Here is a 15,702-nt window from a genome sequence, read left to right on the forward strand (position 1 = left end):
CAACCCCCTATCATCTCAGCGCTCTGGGACACTGCCCTGTCAGCTCCCAGACCAAGCCCCAGGCTCCCCGGCAAGCGTTAGGCCGATCCACCACCAAGCTGCACCCTCTCCCGCAGCCGCCCAGCCCCAGCCCAGCAGCAAACCTTGAGTCAGCGCCACCAGCCTCTGCACCTCTCCTCCTCTGCCTCCACTCTGCCCAGCTGGGGGAAGCTCAGGCACCACCTGAATAAGAAACCCCAGAGTCCTTACCGATGGTCAGCGTGTCACTTTCATGGTCGCTGCCCAGGCCAGCATCAGAACTGCTCTGAGAAACACTGTCCTCCTGATGGCAAAGAAGGAGGTAAGAATGGGTCAGGGACCGAGCAAGGTGCAGCTCCACCACCTTCACCTGGGGGCTTCCGAGAAGCTCTATCGTGTGAGAACCGGAGCAAAGAGCTTCTTCTGGGAGGCATGCAACTGGGCTGCCTTGGCTTCTGAGGCCACTGTCTGATCTGACACATGGGCTGTGTGCACGGGAAGCAGAGCTCTCAAAAGAGCTGTGGCCTGCCAGTGAGTGCCGTAACCAGGCCCTCCTTGACCGTCTTGGGCATGGGATTTACCTGCCTGGTTATCTAGCTCGGTGCTTCTCAAGCTTTAATTTGTGTTTCCTCACCAGAGGACCTTGTTAAAATGCAGATTCTGATTTAGTAAGTCTGCGTTGGGCCCAGGTTTCTGCATTTCTAATGAGCTCCCAAGTGATCCTGATGCTGTTCGTCTCAGACTGCACTTTGACTCACAAGACACTAGTTAAAAGGTAAATAAGTGGACAGGTCAAGGTTGGGATGTAAGTGTTTTGGGTGCCAGTGTTTGAACACACAAATAAATCTCAGCCTTGTACTGCAGTACAGGGGAAAATGTACCTGGTTATTGGGCTCTGGTACCACCTCTGTTATTCACTTGCTGGGTGACCTTGAATAAACTAAATCCCTACAAGCCTCACTTCTCTCATCTGGTATAATAATTGCAATACCTTCTTCCCAGGGTTGCTCTGTACTTTGAGGTGATAGATAAAAAAAAAAAAAAGTTTGCAAATGACAACAATGCTGCAACTATTATCATGATTTTCTTTTATGGCCAGAGTCTGCCAGATTGAGTGTCTGGCATGAAATCGGTACTCAATATACATTTGCTGTTTTGTAGTTTAAAAGTTAAGGTCAATAAGATTTAAAGGTAGTGAGCAGGCACAGCAGGGCATTCTTCAGCTAAGGCTCTTAACTCTTGGTAAGTCTTTCTTCAAAAAAAAATTAAGTCCTCTAAGGGCCTTCTCCATCACTCACTGTGTCTCCATAGGAAAAAGGAAATGGGATTCAACAGAGCTAGCACGACGGGAACAGAAGTCTCCAGAGATTTCCACGTAGGAGGTACGACGTGACTCCAAAGGGACACAGAGCAGGGAGATGGTGGCGTCAAGGTGGCAGAATGGGGCAGATGTGGACAAGCCACTCACAGCCAATGAGTCCCGACTCCCCGGACCCGGCACCAGCCCAGCAATGAGGCTGCAACTCACCTTTTTCAGGTACGACACAGTGCTACTGCTATTTCTGCACGAGCTGAGGGAGGACTCCACGTCCTTCTTGACCAGGGTCAGGTAGTAACCTGTCCCTAGCTGGTTCTTCAGGAACAGGGAGGAGCCCACGCAGCACAGCTTCCCATGGGAAATGATGGCAATCCTGTCCCCCAGGATGTCCGCTTCATCCATGTGGTGTGTGGAGAGAATAATGGTGCGGCCTGCCGGGAACAAACACAGGGACAAGGCACAGGTGAGGCCTGCTGTCCTCGCTCATTGCAGTGGCCAGAACTACAGAAATACGAGCAGGGGAAAGCCTGGGAGAAAGACCCCGAGGCCTGTGTGCTCATGAGCCCCAGGACGGCAGTGTTGTGAGGACGGCTGCTGCACCCTCACAGAATGAAGGACGGGAATGTTTATTTGGGAACTTGCTACATGCCAGCAGTGTGCTACGTGGTCTAGGTGCATTCTCATTTAACTTAATCCTCCATAAGGTGGGCACTCCCACCATTATAGATAAAGAAGCTGAGGCAAGTTAAATGACTTTTCCAAGGTCTCGAGCCAGCTTGAGCTGACTTCAAACCCGTGCCCCTCGTACTGTACCACCTTGCGTACCTTCTACCCCTCTAAGCTGACTGCACCTCTCCCATGCATTCATGTATTCATCCACTCTGTCAGCACACAAGTTTAGTGCACCACGTGGGGCCAGAGATGAAGGACAACACAGCCTCAGTTCTTGGGAATCTCAGCCTATAGGAGACCATAATTATACTATACGTGTGAGAGTTCTAGGCTGGAGGGAGCCCTGGGGGCCCACAGAGGATGCCCTTTATCCCCATTTCTCTTCTCCTTGCAGGCCCCTAGGGAATGAAGTGTAAACTTGAAGGGTCTTGGAAACCAGGCCTCCCACTTGCACACCAGGGCGGAGCTCAGAGCTCAGCTCCACGTTTTCCTGGAAAGCAATTCTGTTGCTCTAGCAGGAACAGCCACGAGATACTCTTCCAGAGGCCCTCCCTCCCTCTCTCCCTCCTTTCCTCCCTCCCTCCCCCTCCCAGCCCAGAAGGCAGAGTAAATACACATCAGTTACCATGTCGATATTTCAGCAGCAGCTCCCATATTCCCCTGCGGGAGTACGGGTCCACGCCAGCTGTGGGCTCATCCAGAATGACAACCTTGGATCCCCCAACAAAGGCCAAGGCCACAGACAGCTTTCTCTGCATTCCACCTATGGGAGAGAGGAGACAGGATCCAGGGCCAGCCCCAGTGAGTGACAGCAGAGGTGGCAAAAGAGGGATGGAGGTGCCCACCTGGGGACAAGCCTGGAACACATTTCTGACCCACCCTCCCACTCCCCCGGGAAGCCGGGGACACGGCAGTAGCTGTATTTCTTGTGTGTGTGTAGTCGGGGGCGGGGGGGTGCGCTGGAGGAGGAAGGCAGCTCTGGGTCTCACCTGACAGCTGACTTGTTTTGCTTTTCAGTTTGCTTGGCGGCAAACCAACATCCAGGGCCATCTGCTCCATGTCTGCTTTCACGTGCTTCTCCGAGAGCCCTTTCAGGCGGGCGTAAAACCAGATGTGTTCTTCAACAGTCAGCCTGGGGACAGAAGGGCAGGTCGGCTCCGGGCCCCCAGGACACACAGAACACAGTGCCTCCTCCCCCAGAACACGACAGGCACATTTTTCTTTCTCCACTTTTTTTTTTCTAACTTTATCAATTTCTGAAAAATAATCTCCAGGAAGGATTCAAGGTAGAACAGCAGTGAGCAGTCACATGAGCTACTTGAGAAGCCAAAGCAGCAAGGCGACAGGTCACGTCCACCCGATTCCCCGCTGGCCTGGCCCCCGCGCATCAGGCAGTGGCAGGTCCTCAAAGGGCGCCCTCCCCAAGGCCCCACCAACCAAGAAGCTGCCTCGGCCTTAGCCTGGAGCAGCCCTCCTGAACCTCGAAGGACTTCAGCCCTGAGAGAAGGGGGGGCCCCTGTGGAGGACACAAGCCCGGGCTGCTCACTGTAGATGAGAGGAAACTGGGGCCCAGAAGGGGGATGCCCTCACCCAAGGTCACAGAGCTCATGTCTCTCTCTGCTCACCATGGCGGCTCCCTGCTTGGTGATGGGCAGGCTGAACGGGGGCAAAAGTTCTGAGCAGGAAACATGGGACCCATGTATCAAGGGCCCTGAGGTACTGCCAGGTGAGAGCTGTGGTGGTCTCAGGGAGGGTGTGCGGGGAGAGAGGATGTCCTTACTCCAGAAGGACAGGAACGGAGAGCACCGTTTCCCAGGCCTCCATCCACCAGCTGGACTGATATAACATCCCCCACCCCACAATTCTCTTACTTTTCCAACGTCAAAGGACGACCTGGTCTCAACACATCCAGGAAGGTGAGGCCTGCTACCCCCAAAGGTGGTAAAAGGCTGAAGCCTCACTCTACCCGTGACTCATGACACACCTCCAAAGAGGGTGTGCTGGTACTCACATGTCAAACAGCACGTTATGCTGGGGACAGACCCCCAGGTTCTGCCGGATGGTGCTCATCTCGGAGCGAATGTCTTTCCCCAGGATGTAGGCAGTGCCCGAGGTGGGAGGGAACAACCCGGTCAGGATCGACCTAAGGACAAAAACGTTAAGGTACAGGAGTCAGCATTGGCCCTCCTGCCCTGAAGCTCCACTCCAGGCTGCAGCGTCCGGGCAGACGGCAGAGGCAGCAACCCTCCAGCCCCTTTCCTTCCTAATGGACTCCAACAGACCCCGACACAGCGAAGGAGTCTCTGCTTCAGTGAACAGCTAGGAGTGGGCCTATGTGTTGGAAATGGCAGTTTCAGCACAAGCATTTTTTAAATGGAGATTCCAATTTACAATGGGAAGTACACTTTAAAGCATATATACTTTTTATGCTTAAAATTATGTCCAAGTAAAAGGGACAAAGCAGAACAAATGATTCAAAGATAAAAGTAATTTGTGTGTTTGGCAGTTAGGATTTTTGTGCACCTTTTAAAGAGTTTCTGCAATGTTCATACTATATTGATTTTGTGTGTTAAAAATATATAAAAGAAAAACAGGAGGAAGAGATTACCTCCTCCCCCACCAAAATGCCCTCTGCAATGGCTGATGGACCTCACTGAAAGCCACTGAGGTAACTCTGGTGTGTTTATAGCCTGTGCTCCCTTCTGAAGCTGTCCATTATAAGGTCCTTATAGGCCCCAGAGAAGGCAATCATACAGCCAACCAGCTGCCCAGCTGTTGCTCACATCTGCTTAGAGACAAGAGTTCCTGGAAATCACTTCTTCCCACCAGTAGAGCCAAGCTTTCTTTCCACATTCTTGCCTCACAGTTCTGACCAAACCAACTCCAAAGGAGACCCTTTCTCAGACTTGTCACAGTCTCAGGTTCCAAAAACACTGCAGAATTCTGAGAACCGAAGGGGAAAGGTCATCTAAAGGCCCCCAGCCTATTTTAACCTGAAGAAATAATATCTAGAGAAAAACCAGCATTTGGAAAGCACTCTCGTGATTAGATAATATTTTTACATTCATCAGTTCCTCATATGCTCTGCCCTCGGCCCGGTAACCAAGGCAATGTTCTTAGGTATGAATTTCTAACTGTAGGACAGAAGCTTCCTGTGGCTGATTCTGAGAAAGCCACACCCTCTTCTTACATGGTGGTGGTCTTCCCAGCTCCATTGTGGCCCAGGAAGGAGGTGATCTGGCCCTCATAGAAATTCAAGGCCAGGCCATCAACTGCCACCTTCATGCCATCTCGGTAAACCTTCATCAGGTTCTGAATGGACACGCCCAGCTTCAGGTGGGTGGGTTCCTCCTCCATGCAGACTGTGAGAAGACACAGGATGGAAATGAGCCCACAGAAGACACTGACGAGTGGAGTGTCAAGACGCAGGGGGCGGTGCTTGCACTTTTACAAGTGTCCTCTCTCCACGGCTATTTCTGGTTTCTCAGGCAGACAGGCAACAAATATTTATCTAGGGCCTATCTGGGCACTAGTGTTGGTGATGGGAATACAGTGATAAAGGTGCAGAGAGGAGGCTGGGGAAGAAGAGAAGGAACAGCAGGAGAAGCAGCTGGCACAGCGGGCAAGGGCGGGTGGTAAGGAAACTCGTGAGCTATGCTAAGGAACATCATACTTCACCACTGGCAACTGGGGGAAGGGCACAGAAGAGATCAGCAGGGGAGCGACTTATGAACGACTTAGGAAGCTATACCGAACACAAAGAGTTCCCCTCGTCAGGGCTTCCCTGGTGGCACAGTGGTTGAGAGTCCTCCTGCCAATGCAGGGGACACGGGTTCGTGCCCCGGTCTGGGAAGATCCCACATGCCACGGAGCGGCTGGGCCCGTGAGCCATGGCCACTGAGCCTGCGCGTCCGGAGCCTGTGCTCCGCAGCGGGAGAGGCCACAACAGTGAGAGGCCCGCATACCACCAAAAAAAAAAAAAAAAAAAAAGAGTTCCCCTCCAAGAACTTGAGCAAACAAGCCCAGAAGGCAGAGCCTTTGCTGAACTGTGAGCATCACTACCTACAGTCAGAAGCCAGGAGAGGATGTGCGCTCTGGGTAATGCAGGGTGAGAACATTAAGAAGCACAGAACGAGCTCTGTGGCAGCCACTTGGTGTCAGCCTGCACAGGCTCGTGAGTCTGTCATCAGGACAAGGCAGGCAGAAAGGTTATGGCTCCATAACCACGGCTGTCTTTACCTCTTCTTTCTAGCTGTCAGGATAGTATGAAAAGTATGTGTATATGTGTTTGGGGGGATGGGGTGGGCGGAGGTGAAGGCAGAGATCAAGAGCCACTTTATTTAGAAGCCAAGAGAACAAAGGAAATGCCCCTTAGAAACCCAGATAGTGACTCCCCGGTAAGTCAACAGCACTGGACACAAATGCATGGGAGGATTTGGAAAGGGTCACTTCAGGGGATTTCTCCACCCCTAAGGTGGTTTTAGGCTCTTCAGGCCGAGAGCCACCCCTTGCCCCCCACAGCCAGCAGGGGCAGCAGCACTGCAGTTAAGGGGAGGGCGGGTCAGCAGAACTTACTTTCTGATGTTCCCTTTTGGCTGAAACCAGGCTGGCTCTTCTCATTGCTTTCCTCGCCAAACCAGTAGGACTTAGTACAAGGGAAATACCAGGGCCTGGGGATTCCATATTGGCCTGAAAGCAAAGCACAGGTGTAAGCAAAGCTCAGCAACGCCCCAGCATCCCCGAGGTGTCCCAGCCAGACATAGCCTCCTTGACTCTCTCCTTGACACAGCCTTTGGAGACAGGACAAAATGGACTGGAGGTGGGGGAGGAGAGGCACTAACATTTGCTGAGATCTCCTGTGTATGACAAACATCTTGCACTTCTCTGAATCTTTCCAGCAACCCCACGAGGCAGGTATCATCCCCACTTTAGAGATGAAGAAACTGAGGGATAAGTAGCCTACTCAAGATCACTCAGCCAGTAAAGTGGAGGACCCAGAATTTGAACCCAGATCTGTATGATACAAAGTTGCATATCCAATGTGGGAAGTTCAGGTAGGGTACGTAAAAAACATTTCACATACACTGCCTTAGAGAAAAATCAGTAGGTGAAACCAGAAAGAGTTAAACCTCACTCTCTCAGAATTTGATCTTCTATGAAAATGTATCCAAGGCAGGTCTTGGTCAAGGAGATTTATTAAGGGAAGTATAAAAATGAATTTTTATGAATAATAATTCGATTAAAGCACAGGCAAGGGCTGAGAGCCAGTGTATCTTATTATTCACAAGCTGTACTCAGGAAACAGAACCTTTGCTGGTGTTAATTCAGGGGATACAGAATTAGAGACCTGGGTCAGCATTGGGAGGACTCTCCTGGGCTGGCCAACCCAGTGTGACCCACCTGGGTTCACCTCCAAGCACCTACTCTTACCAGCTTTGTGGCCACAGGCAAGTTATTTAACTTCTTTGGGTCATAGTTCTCTCATTTGCAAAAACTGGCTAGAACAGTAACTCCCTCAGAGTAGTCTTCTGAGGATTAAATGAACCAAAGTATATAAAACACTTTGCACAGTGCCTGGCACACAGTGCTCAAGAAACAAGAGCTAGGGCTTCCCTGGTGGCACAGTGGTTGAGAGTCCGCCTGCTGATGCAGGGGACACGGGTTCGTGCCCTGGTCCGGGAGGATCCCACATGCCGCGGAGCGGCTGGGCCCGTGAGCCATGGCCGCTGAGCCTGCGCGTCCGGAGCCTGTGCTCCGCAACGGGAGAGGTCACAACAGTGAGAGGCCCACGTACCGCAAAAAAAAAAAAAAAGAAACGAGCTATGTCAGTACTAAGAACTGTACATTTAACATCAGCTGCTTCTCCTTGGAGACTATGTGTTTGCCATAGGTCTAAAGCCCTAACCACTTTCCAAGGAGACCCAGGCCCTGCAGAAATTCCAGCACAAAGGAAGGAAAGCACTACAGCTAGAAATTTCATTTCCCTGGCTGATGTCTAAAGCAGTGTGGAAGCTCAGTGTACCTGGAAACACAGCCTCGGTGTACCACGTCATCACCCCGTAGAGGAAGGTGTCAAAGAGCATCATGGAGACTGAGGTGGTGAGGTTGAAGCCATCTTCCTCCACGGGGCTCTCAAAAAGGTTGTCCCATTGCACCCCAATGCCCTGCTCCTCAAAAAGGGCAAAGTACTCACAGCCAAACCCAAAAGCCACAGGAGACAGCAGGCTCTGTGAGAAAGATGCAGAAGTCACTCATCCATCTCCTTGTTTCTCATTTTCCTACCACTGCTAATGTAAACGTCACCTGGAGAAAGGTGAATTTGCCAAATGGATCAATTGCAAGATATGGAAATATTTATCTACAGAGTCCCTTTAGGGGAGTGGGCTCCCTGGCAGCATATAAAGTGATTCTATTTATAAGCACTCATTATGCTCACACATTTCAGAAATGCACGTATGATGGAATGTAAAACTTTTAGAATTCTATGCTTCCAAAGATGCCTCAAGGGCTCAGCAATCCTGTACCTTTTACACACACACACGGTCCTCTCAAGCTCCCTGCTCGGCCAGTGATGGCTCAGTGTCACAGGAGCCTGTCTGGGGCTGCTGATGTCTAACGGGTCCAGACAGAGGCACCTGGAGCATCCTGCAAAAAACTCAGGACAACTCAGTCTTATAAGGACTTGCACAGCCTCAAAGGCCTCTCCTCCTCTGTACAAGGGAGGGGAGTGAAGTCCGGGATTTGCAGGGAGATGGAGCACCTGCTCCTCAGTCTTGAAATTCAGAAAATATTACTCAAGTGAAACCCCATACTGGACACAAGGGAGACAAGAGTCCAGAAGGAGCCGTCTCTGATCTCAAGAGCTTTCAGTTCTATCTGTGGCTGTGACTTTGTGGCGAGCTTAACATGGCCAACAGAGCTGGGAGACAAAAGGTAGAGCTGGCCTCTATTTATTGTCTAAAGGCATTCCTCAGTGCCACTGACCGCATGCAGTGCAGTCTGGCTCCCTAAAAACTACCATTTGATTCAATTCAACCAGTGTTCACTCAGAGGACTAAAAATAAACAATTGAATAAGACACAGTCCCTGCCTTCAAGGAGCACAGAATCCAGAACTGAGGTTCAAGTCCCGTTGGAAAGAGAATCTCCTATCTTCTGTTCTCAGCTTGGACTATAAAGCAGAAGTGAAATACCAGGTGCGGCTGTGACTGCAGCTACTGCATAAGGGCCAGAGTTACTCACCGCAAAGACCTTGAGTGTGAAGCCCACGTAGTCTTGCCACGCCACGCACAGGACGTAGGGCAGGTACAGCATGAAGTAAATGATGCCTCCACAGGCTGCCGCCAGGTTGGCTCTGGAGAAGAGCGTGCTGATCAGAAAGCACTGCAGGATGGTCACCACGGCGAACACGGACAGAAAGATAAACACCACACTGGGGTCGCTGTAGGGCAGCAGGTTTCCTAACTGGGAAGGAAGAGACCCAATAAGACTGTCAATAAGCAATGATCTATGGGAAGCAGCCAGGGCTTATTCCTGCTCATCTTAAAGACAATACAGAGGAACAGTGCTGTTCATTTTTCTGATGAGTGAACTGAAATCTACTGAAGGGAAATGACTAGCCCAAGACCACACATCAAAGTCATGGTAGAGCCAGAAACAAAACAAAGTCCAGGCTTGATATTCACCAAGGTTCATCTCAACAGACAATTTTGTTCTTTGTTTTTCCAAGAAATAGTATCATCTGGATTCTCCTTCTTCTATAAGGACTAGGACTCTTGGCACCAAGAAAGAATTGTGGGAGAAAACATCCCACATGGCTTCTCCCTCCGAAAGCCATGGAAAATGGTCAGGCCATCTTAACATCCCCCATGAGAACCTGCTATGGATTCTGGATCCCCACAATCATCCAAACTCTGTGGACTCTTCAAGTGTCTCTCTAGCAGTTGGTTCTATTTCAGCAGGACCCACCAGCACTCAGCTGTCACAGAGTGGCTCTCACCCACCAGCCACAGGACCTCCACCCCAGCCACATAGCTCAGCCCTGGCAGTCAGACATCAGAGCGTGAGGGGGGCTTGACTTTAGCAAGAACTGCTCTGCCACAGTGTCGGGTGACCCCAGTGAAGTCCTTAACCTTCCTTGGCCTCATTTCCTTGTATGTTAAATGGGTTATTTAGTGAGGATATCACAAGACAGCACACGTATGTGCTTTACACAGTGCTTGGCAATCAGTAAGTGCTCATTTGTAATGAATAGTAGCTGGTATTAAATTAAATGTTACTTCCTTTCCCTTTGTACCCCTCCGCTTTTAAAAACATTTATTTTTTTAAACAATGCATCCTTAAATGAAACTATTGTGGAAAAAAATGGCATATAAACCTATTAACGTAAGGGGTGGACACAGAACTGCACTGTACAGAGTCCCCTTCAAGGAAGGACTTGTTGCCTGGCTGTCAGCAGACAGCCTCAGGTGTCAACCCCTCTAGGTTTGTCCCAGCTGCAGACAGCTGCCTGGCCCTGGGGCATACCCTTCCAATGACTAATTGAAGGGCCTGGGTCTATGGGGTGTCAGGGAGGGAGGCCTTGGGGTAACCTGAAGGGCTGGACGTTTCAGCTCCGCGGGAAGAGTGCCCGGGGGGTTGGCCATGCGTCACAGTTCAACTCCTCCCTCTGCTCAATCCTGTATCCTCCCCATCCCTTCTAGAGGTGTGGATCCCTAAGAAATACCCATACCCAAAGTCTGCCTCAGCCTCTGCTTCCAGAGAATCCTAACGTGCAACAATATGCTATGCTTCTGAGTATGGTTTTTAGAAATTCTGGCAGAATTACCACCTAATACATGTAGGAAAATGAGTAACTCTCAGATGCTGCCATGAACCATTGCCTACAGCATGGCGTAGTTACGCTTGTGCTCACCTGGGACATAAGACCCCTAGGTTCAGTCCTGCTTAGCTGCTAACCAGCTGGGTTGACGCTGGACAAGTTGCTGCCCTTCTCTCAGTCTCCCCTTCCGCAACTATAAAATGAGGGAATTGCAGGGAACAGCACATATGACCCCTTCCCTTCCAAAGAATCCGTGCCTTTCTTCTGCTCACATAGCCCACGGCGGGCAGGGAGGGGCCGGTGAGGCAGCCTTACTTTCAGGATGACCACCAGCAGGCCGGCGCTCACGAGCAGGGGGATGAGGCTGCTGATGAACCAGCTGAACCAGAGGATGCTGTTGTCTAGGCCCATGATGCGCATGGTCTCCTTCAGCCGCGCCTCCTTCTCGTACACGATGCCCTTGATGATCACAGCCACAGAGTAAATCCAGGCCAACGTCATGAAGAGGGGCATTGACCGGCTCATGACCCGCAGGAAGCTGGAAGGGTGGTGGGGAGGAGTAAAGGTGAGTGTAAGTCAGGTTCCTGGGCCAACACCTCTGGGTCTGCATGCAAGAGAAAGCACCAGTACTGCACCCGAGACGGGCAGACCTGTGCACCCTGACAGTTACGCTTCGTGAGTGGGGTAACGCAGTGATGAAACTACTAACAAAGTGATGCCAAAGAAAACTTCTTTGAGGGCTGGCTTTAGTAACCAGATAGCTCTCAGATGTCACTAAGCTAAATGGAGGTGATTTTAAAGTACTAACACAAACCCAACAAAACCAAAAAACTGACTCATTCTGTCATGACAGTTCAACATCTTCAAGGTCACCTCACTATCAGCTTGCCTTGCATAACTGTTAACGACAGATGGTGCAGAAATACACTTCAGGCAGCTCTTGTCAGTAATATTTCAGATTTCCAAAGTAGAACAGGAAATGCAGTGAAGTAGAAGGAACACAGAATCTGGACTCTGAAACTCAAGGTTCAAGTCCCAGCTTTACCACTTATGCACTTACTGGCTACGTGACAACAGGCAAAGGCTCTGAATGCCTCTGACCTCTCATCGTGTTCCCATCTTAATATATCCTTTCTAGAGTAAATCTTGGTTTAGGGGGTCTTTGGAAAAGTCTTCCTTTGGAAAATACTGGCTAATCTTTCTGAAGGTGAAAAACAAGATAGATCCAGGTGACCTAGAAGAGCTAGAGTGAGCTTTGCAAGGAAATGGGTTGTTCAATGCAAAGCAGGGAGAAATACAAGGAGAGGAACCCTGCTCCTTCTGCACTCTGATCTCTACATACACACTCTCCCTCACACAACAGAGAATAAGAGAGTTTCCAGAATTCAGAAGAGACATGACATATTTCAGATGCTTGCAATAACTACACCTCTGCCTATTCTCTCTCTCTCACAAGAAATCACTGGCTCCAAAGGCACAGTCCCCACAGTGAGAACCTGGCAGCACAGTGACTAAGCACTAAAAGATTATCTAAAATGTCTAAGATAAAAAGGCCTTGTTCGGTTTTATTTGCATTGTTTGAAAATGTGGTTTACCACTTATAGAGAGGAAGAAGAAAAACTGACACAAAGTCTGCTTTTATAGGTCTAGAACGCTGTGCCTCTGTGTCTGGGGGACGTGAGGATGTGTGGATGTGTTTGGCATGTGCTCGTCATGATACATTTTAAACTTGCAGATTGGGCTGATTTTGACTGAAAGGATAGAGTATAGAAAAATAAAAGTTCTGGTAACCATGGACTAGAAAGGAGTGAGGATTACTGGTGATGGGGCTCAAACTGTCAGCTACCTACATCTGGCATCTTATTTCCTGAAATTTGCACAGAATTTCAAAAACAATTTTTTTTTTGCAGTAGCTACAATCTTGTTTTAACCAATTTTTTGACCCGTGTCAATACACATATAAAATAAATATAATCATTCTGTTTCCTCCCTTGACGTGTGTGTGTGTGTGTACACACCACCTGGGGACAGTGTTAACCAGTTAAGCAAAGGTGGTGGCTCGCTGGTAACTTACATGTCATCAACGTAACAGGGGTAAGGCATCTGCTGCATGTAGATGCCAGTTTTCTTCTCTGTGCCCGTCAGCACCCGGATGATTGCCTGCTCCACCACATCCTGCAAGTACGCGAAGCCCCCCCAGACGTACCGCATGTCCTCAAAGGGGTCAGCCCGAGGACCGGGGTCCCAGTACCTTAAATCAAACCACAGGCAATCAAGCATTCCTTAGAACCATACGATAAAAAAAATTCAGTCACCCACAATCCTACCACCATTACGGAGCCACTTTTCTTATTTCTGTGTCTTACTTTCTGGTCTCAGCTGACACGTACACATGTTTTTAAATATAATCAGAATGAGCAAACCACTTGCTGGTTTGGGTTTTCACCCCCCTCCATTAGCTCCCTAACATTGCAACAAGTAGATGGGCCAAAATTTACTTAACCATTCCCTTTTATCTTGCTTATTTGCTCCCTTTTATAGAAAGGGATAGTGCTAGCACAGAGAACCTAATGTCTTTTTTTCCTGTTGATTTAATTCCTCAGGACTAATTCCCTTGAATGGAAATGCTGAACCAAAAGATAATAATATCTTAAGACCTCTGAAATAGTTGTCTCCACAATGAATGAGCCAGTTACACCAAAATCATGCCACCAATTTGAGTTATACTTTGTTGGAAATTTTTACCAAATTATTAGTTAAAATGAAGTACCTCCACTCACATTAGCTGCTCTTGACTTTCCCAAGACTGGCTGGTATGATGGGGGGATTCAACTTACCCATCCTTGATCTTATTCGTCCTCTCCACATTGTCGATATCCATCCGGATCTTGTACTTGACATGATGGGGCAGCTCAACGCTGCCAGGAGCAATTCCAGTGAACACGATCCCAGCCCAGAATTTCCGCTCATCCAGTAGCTCCATGGACTTGTTGATGAGCAGAACCTCTGTTGCCACTGGTTCCAGCTTGTTCAGGTTCACACACTGAAGGAAGAACAGCCATCATGAGAACGCCGATGGCCAGGAAAACAAGTGGTGGCTAAGGCAGAATCCATGCTAAGAGAGAAGCGCTAAGTGCATGACTTTTTTTATCCTCACTCTCTACTCCTCTCTCAAGTCATTCTCCAATATTCAATTGAAAATGGGTTGTTTTGGTTTTTAACTGCAATTTAAGGGAAATGTTGGAAGTATTTAGAGGTAAGTTACCTATACTGATTTTTGTGGAGGGAAAGGGGTTTAAATCTCATTTTCACTTCTGTTTTCTTAGTTAATTTTGACTCATAACAACTAAACAAACAGAACAAAAAAACCTTTCATTTGTCCCTATTAAGTCACATCATTTTTAGAACTCAATTTTTAAAGTGTAATCGGTCCTATTAGATTTTAGATAAGTTTCGTAAGTAATGCTTTTTTAAGGGAATGCTTTGTCGCCATTAGGTATTGGGATATCAAAACACAGGAAAACCTAGAAAACGATGGATAGAGACATTCTTGAGTCAGATAGAATAAAGCTAGAGGTCAGGTCTGTTGATTTACTCATTCAGTCATTTAACTAACATTCATTGAGTACCTTTTTGTACATTACACCCTGTGTTAGGTGGAGGGATACTACTGTAAATAAGATGACACATTATTTCTAAACTTTACTCCAATCCAAACCTTATTGCACCATCTCAGAGAAAGAAGCCAAAGCCTTTTCTAAGTGGTCCGCAGAACAGATCCTCACCTCCATGAAGCGAGAGATGGTCTGGATTGCCTGGTTGGTCTCATTGAAGGCTTCTCTCCAGGTGTACACAGAGCCATTAGTGGACTGCACTTCCTCTGGGTGCTTGGCCAGAAATGCCACGATATCTTTGGCTGTCCAATCTAAGCCTTCCAATCGCTGTTCCCAAAAGTGGTCATTGCCTCTGCTGTCCAATAGCGTCTGCCATTCCAATGACAAAGTACAAGTAGTAAATACCAACTAAGTTTTGATGAGCACTATATGGTTTACAAAACCTTTTCACATACATTGTCTTTCTTTAAAATCTCCATAGAAAACTGTGAGATAGGTAACCCAGTGTTTCCATTTTACAGGTGAGAATACTGGGCTCTCGGATTCTACTGCACCTTCCCACTGCATTATATCTTCTTCCTCTTTTGAGACCCAGGCTGATGACTCCTCATAAAGACCTTAATCTCTAGATTGATTAAGACACACCTACTTTTGCTGTTTAGTTTGGGAAAATAATTCTGCTGTTAAACCAATATGATCTTTTCCAGTTGCAGGATGCATGGGTCATGATGCAAAGGAGGCCTGTCTTCCATTTCTTATTCCCTAGCTGGCTGGCTCTCCACGTGGGTCAACATGGAAGAGAAGGAAAACCAATCTGGTGCTCAACCAGCAGGTGCAGAGGACCAGGGCAGAGGCCTGCACAGATGTGCTGCCAGAAAAATGGGTCTGTTTCAACCTCAGCTCATGGAAAGGAGAATCAGCTGCAACTCCTTTCACACCTTTGAGAATGTACATGAAGCTCTGGCTCTACTGAAATGGAATCCCTAAGGGGCCAAACTCTGCTATTTTTTAAATCAGTCTTATTTCTACTAACATGTAAGTTTTTTCCCCATGTGGCTTTATATTTATTATTACAATGGGAGCATAATAGTTTTTATAGAGTATATAAACTATAATTTCATTAACTATTCCCATACCACAGCATTTAGTCTAATTTCTCACAATAACAATTATTATAGCAATAACATTCTCTCTCATATGGTGACTTCTTTCTTTAAAATTATTTCTGTATGGGATACATCCCTGAGGGTGTGTGAAATG

At 48.3% G+C, this 15,702-nt stretch overlaps 1 protein-coding gene across 5 annotated transcripts in view; it reads right to left on the reverse strand.

Moving 5' to 3' along the window:
• The window catches only part of ABCA1 (ATP binding cassette subfamily A member 1), a 140,357-nt gene that overhangs the window by 34,833 nt on the left and 89,822 nt on the right, over positions 1-15,702 (reverse strand). For all 5 annotated transcript variants that reach the window (XM_081237812.1, XM_081237809.1, XM_081237808.1 and 2 more), the window contains 13 exons: positions 14,614-14,811; positions 13,666-13,871; positions 12,903-13,079; positions 11,144-11,366; positions 9,250-9,471; positions 8,031-8,235; positions 6,584-6,697; positions 5,199-5,370; positions 4,020-4,151; positions 2,998-3,140; positions 2,634-2,771; positions 1,547-1,767; positions 250-322 (listed from right to left, as the gene is read on the reverse strand). In XM_081237812.1, the coding sequence (XP_081093938.1) occupies positions 250-322; positions 1,547-1,767; positions 2,634-2,771; positions 2,998-3,140; positions 4,020-4,151; positions 5,199-5,370; positions 6,584-6,697; positions 8,031-8,235; positions 9,250-9,471; positions 11,144-11,366; positions 12,903-13,079; positions 13,666-13,871; positions 14,614-14,811 (2,224 nt within the window). The remainder of the gene's footprint in view (positions 1-249; positions 323-1,546; positions 1,768-2,633; positions 2,772-2,997; positions 3,141-4,019; positions 4,152-5,198; positions 5,371-6,583; positions 6,698-8,030; positions 8,236-9,249; positions 9,472-11,143; positions 11,367-12,902; positions 13,080-13,665; positions 13,872-14,613; positions 14,812-15,702) is intronic.

The sequence above is a fragment of the Mesoplodon bidens genome (assembly GCF_964165515.1).
Source record: "Mesoplodon bidens genome assembly, chromosome: 6".
NCBI classification, from domain to species: Eukaryota; Metazoa; Chordata; class Mammalia; order Artiodactyla; family Ziphiidae; genus Mesoplodon; species Mesoplodon bidens.